At 48.1% G+C, this 3132-nt stretch overlaps 1 protein-coding gene across 1 annotated transcript; it reads right to left on the minus strand.

Moving 5' to 3' along the window:
• Nucleotides 1–2384: 2384 nt before the first annotated feature.
• On the minus strand, nt 2385–2884 carry EAH_00008340 (hypothetical protein, conserved; the record flags this gene model as incomplete). The annotated part of the gene is made up of 3 exons (XM_013395686.1): nt 2385–2485; nt 2573–2633; nt 2777–2884. The coding sequence occupies 3 exons, from the start codon at nt 2882–2884 to the stop codon at nt 2385–2387; spliced, it is 270 nt and encodes an 89-aa protein (XP_013251140.1).
• Nucleotides 2885–3132: the final 248 nt, after the last annotated feature.

Consider the following 3132-nt stretch of genomic DNA (forward strand, 5'->3'; position numbering starts at 1 on the left):
GGTGGCCCACAGAGCCGGCTTCGGTCTACAAGCGCTTTAGGGCCCCTGCATCCTTGCGTCAATGTATGATGTCTCACCAGAGGCTTCAGGGTGACAGGCTCAGAGTCAAGCTGTACGTAAGAATCGAGCAAACTTCAGCTGAAAAGGTCATTCAACATACGTTGGCTAATAAGAGATTACTATAGAACCCATGAGGCGTTTGCCGGCAGGCCACATACAAAAGTCAGAGTGAGCTTCTCGTGGTAGCAAATCCGTCTCCAATCTCACTAATTTCATGTTGCAGATGTATATTCGATTGGAAAATCGGGTAAATATCTATAAAAGCGGGAAATGCAGTGGAGGGAACTGGAGGCTGCCGCGAGGCCCTCCTTCCCTGGCGTGGTCAGCAACTAGAGGCTGCAGCAAGACCCGCTCTTCCGGGCGTGGTCCGCCGCCTCAATAATGAACAGTTTGAAGGGAATTTAATATTCTTTATGATATACAATCTAAATTATGAATGCAGTGCAAACACTTAGCAATCTCATGCGCACTATTCTTCTGGGATTTCTATGGAAAAATTCTGGCCCGTGTCTGGTCTGCCACACGGGCTTCGTGTACTGGACAAGAACCACTCACTGCCACCGAGGCCTCCAGCCGAACGGAGAATAAGATGCAGAGTAACGGAAACAAATACTGAAGAGAATCCATAGGAGCAATGTATTTTCTATGTTTATTTTGTCGCAATGAGAGCTAGTCGTGGCATAGGACGTTCTAGCCTACATTCCCACAATGTGCTGCTGGAAAGTGCAGTCTGATGCAGCAGCAGTCACGAGAAGACCAGGCACGCAGCGCTACTCAAAAGAAATACAACAAATGCAGCAACTCTGCCATATGTGGTCCTACTTGTACAAAATTCCTCGCCGTCATTACAGGCCACTTCAGGGCGTGCACACACGAACAGAACAAAGTATAGTTACCAACCGTTGCCCCTGTTCGTTCTGCAATGAGTTCGTCATCGTTACGAAATAGATCAATTTGCACCGGCTAAGGACTTCCAGAAAGCCAGATGCTCCAACGAGACGCCCCATGCAGCGCAAGAACTGCAACTTTCGAAGCCCTCTGTGCTATTTAAGAAACCTCGAGGAAATGTGCTACAGACTGTCCCATCATCTCAGGTCATGATGTCTCTGTCTGCGTTAACAGAGAACTGCACGATAAAGACAGAAGGCAAACAATGCGGTGCCAACCGCAACCGCACACTCCACTATATGGCTGCGGGCCCACAAAGTTTCAAGGCCCAGCGCGCGTTCGAGGGCGTCAGAGAGGGCTGTAACGAAGAAATTAACGAGAGGCCACTTCCGATCAGCTGTGTTCGCTGAGCCTCACCTGCCATCTTGCGAGCATTCGACTCTATGTACTCATTCTTCGACTCGAGTTCACGTGATAGAGCCGCAATGATGCCCAGGAGGCTGGCGATGTCTCTGTTATCTGAAACTTATTTTATACAGTGCTGCGAATTCGTCACTGCATCCCTTCCTATGCTCCCACCCACCGCATCGAATGCTATCCTGTTGTATGCCCAATATACTAGAAGAGGTCATTATCACGTCGTTGTGTTGCTCATCGTTGGCTCGTGCAGCTTCACAAACAATTTGCTCTTCGGCATATTTCTCGTTGCTCCCTCCAGACCTTCTGGCACATCGGTGTTCAGCAGGGCCTAAAGAATAAGACAGTCAAGGGGACTGGGAATACCGAGAAACGCAAAAAAGTCACTCGCCTGCTCCGCGGTGACGGGCGGTTCTGTCGGTCATGGTTGAAACCTCTTTTCGGACCGAAATTGCACAAAGCGTTTGCAGTTTGTTTCTTCCAAATAAATAATTCAAGCAAGCATGGGTGAGCCTCCAGCTGCAGAACTACGTTTTGGCGAAACATGGCTGACGGACTGATACGGTTCGCTGACCGTCAGGCGTCTGTACACCCCATGCCTTCCAAAGTATGGCCCAACGTTTTAGGCTGCTATTCGCTCGTCATGTGGAAGCGGCGTGGGTACAAAATTTGCGTGAGACATCCCCAAATCTTCTGGTGTTCCGCATAGGCATCTTCAGCTTCTATTTCACTTTATGCATCCGCAAGCAGATTGGCTACCCCCCGAAACGCCGCCAATGCGCAACGCAGTGCGAGTGAGGGCGATCTTGAAGTATTGGTTTTCTTATAGCATCCTTTCCCATGTCAAGACAGTCTCATCCCTAGCAAGGGAAGGGGGAAACTACCAAGGCATTGAGGTAGCCGTATTTTTGCAATATTTACCACATGTGCTTTTTGGAATATATATATATATATATACACTACGCGCGCCATGTGAACTGCACTGCTCAAGGCGCTGCTCATCATAGCTGTGTGAAGGTTTAGAGCCCGACAATACGAGCAAGTGCATCGATGTGGGCCTTCAACGCAGCGCGTTTCTCCTTGACTGCCCGATTAAGCTCGTCCATCTTCTTCGTTCCTGCTACAGCCGCAAACACCGTACACACCACAGCATCACAAGGAGCTGTCACCAATCCCATACAGCTCCTGCAAGCTCTAACGCACATACCGTCTCGGTCGACTTCCGCACGTTTTGTCCTGCGGATGCGAACCAGTCCACCAATGGTGCCCTGAAAAGGAAAGAAGCAGAAAACAAAGGCGTAAACCCTAGGAGAGTTGTATGAAAAACCTTTTATGTGCTGCACACTGTGCACAGCGTTCCCTCTACTAACTTCTTTCTAACTTCTCAAGCGCATGTTCCCCGCAAACGTACAATAAAAAAAATGGGGTGTATTGCCGCGGCAAGCCCGGTGAAGAGGCCCGTGAGCATCATTTGGGCATACTCGCTTCGAATCTCCTTTGGCGTCTGATGCCGAAACATCACGAGCTGCAACATGCACCACAGCAGTTCGCAAAAGGTGTCTCAATCACGATAGTAATATTGCATACAATGCATACATACATACATATAGTAGACATAATACGTATAAACATTTATCTGCACGTGCACCATTCATAGGATATATAATGCGCACAATATAAACAGTGCACGTAAGTACATGCATATACATATATATATATATATATATGTGCACATGGAGAGTGTAGTATATATAATATATATGCATA

This window comes from Eimeria acervulina, genomic scaffold (genome assembly GCF_000499425.1).
Source record: "Eimeria acervulina Houghton genomic scaffold, Eah_scaff39, whole genome shotgun sequence".
Lineage (NCBI taxonomy): Eukaryota > Apicomplexa > Conoidasida > Eucoccidiorida > Eimeriidae > Eimeria > Eimeria acervulina.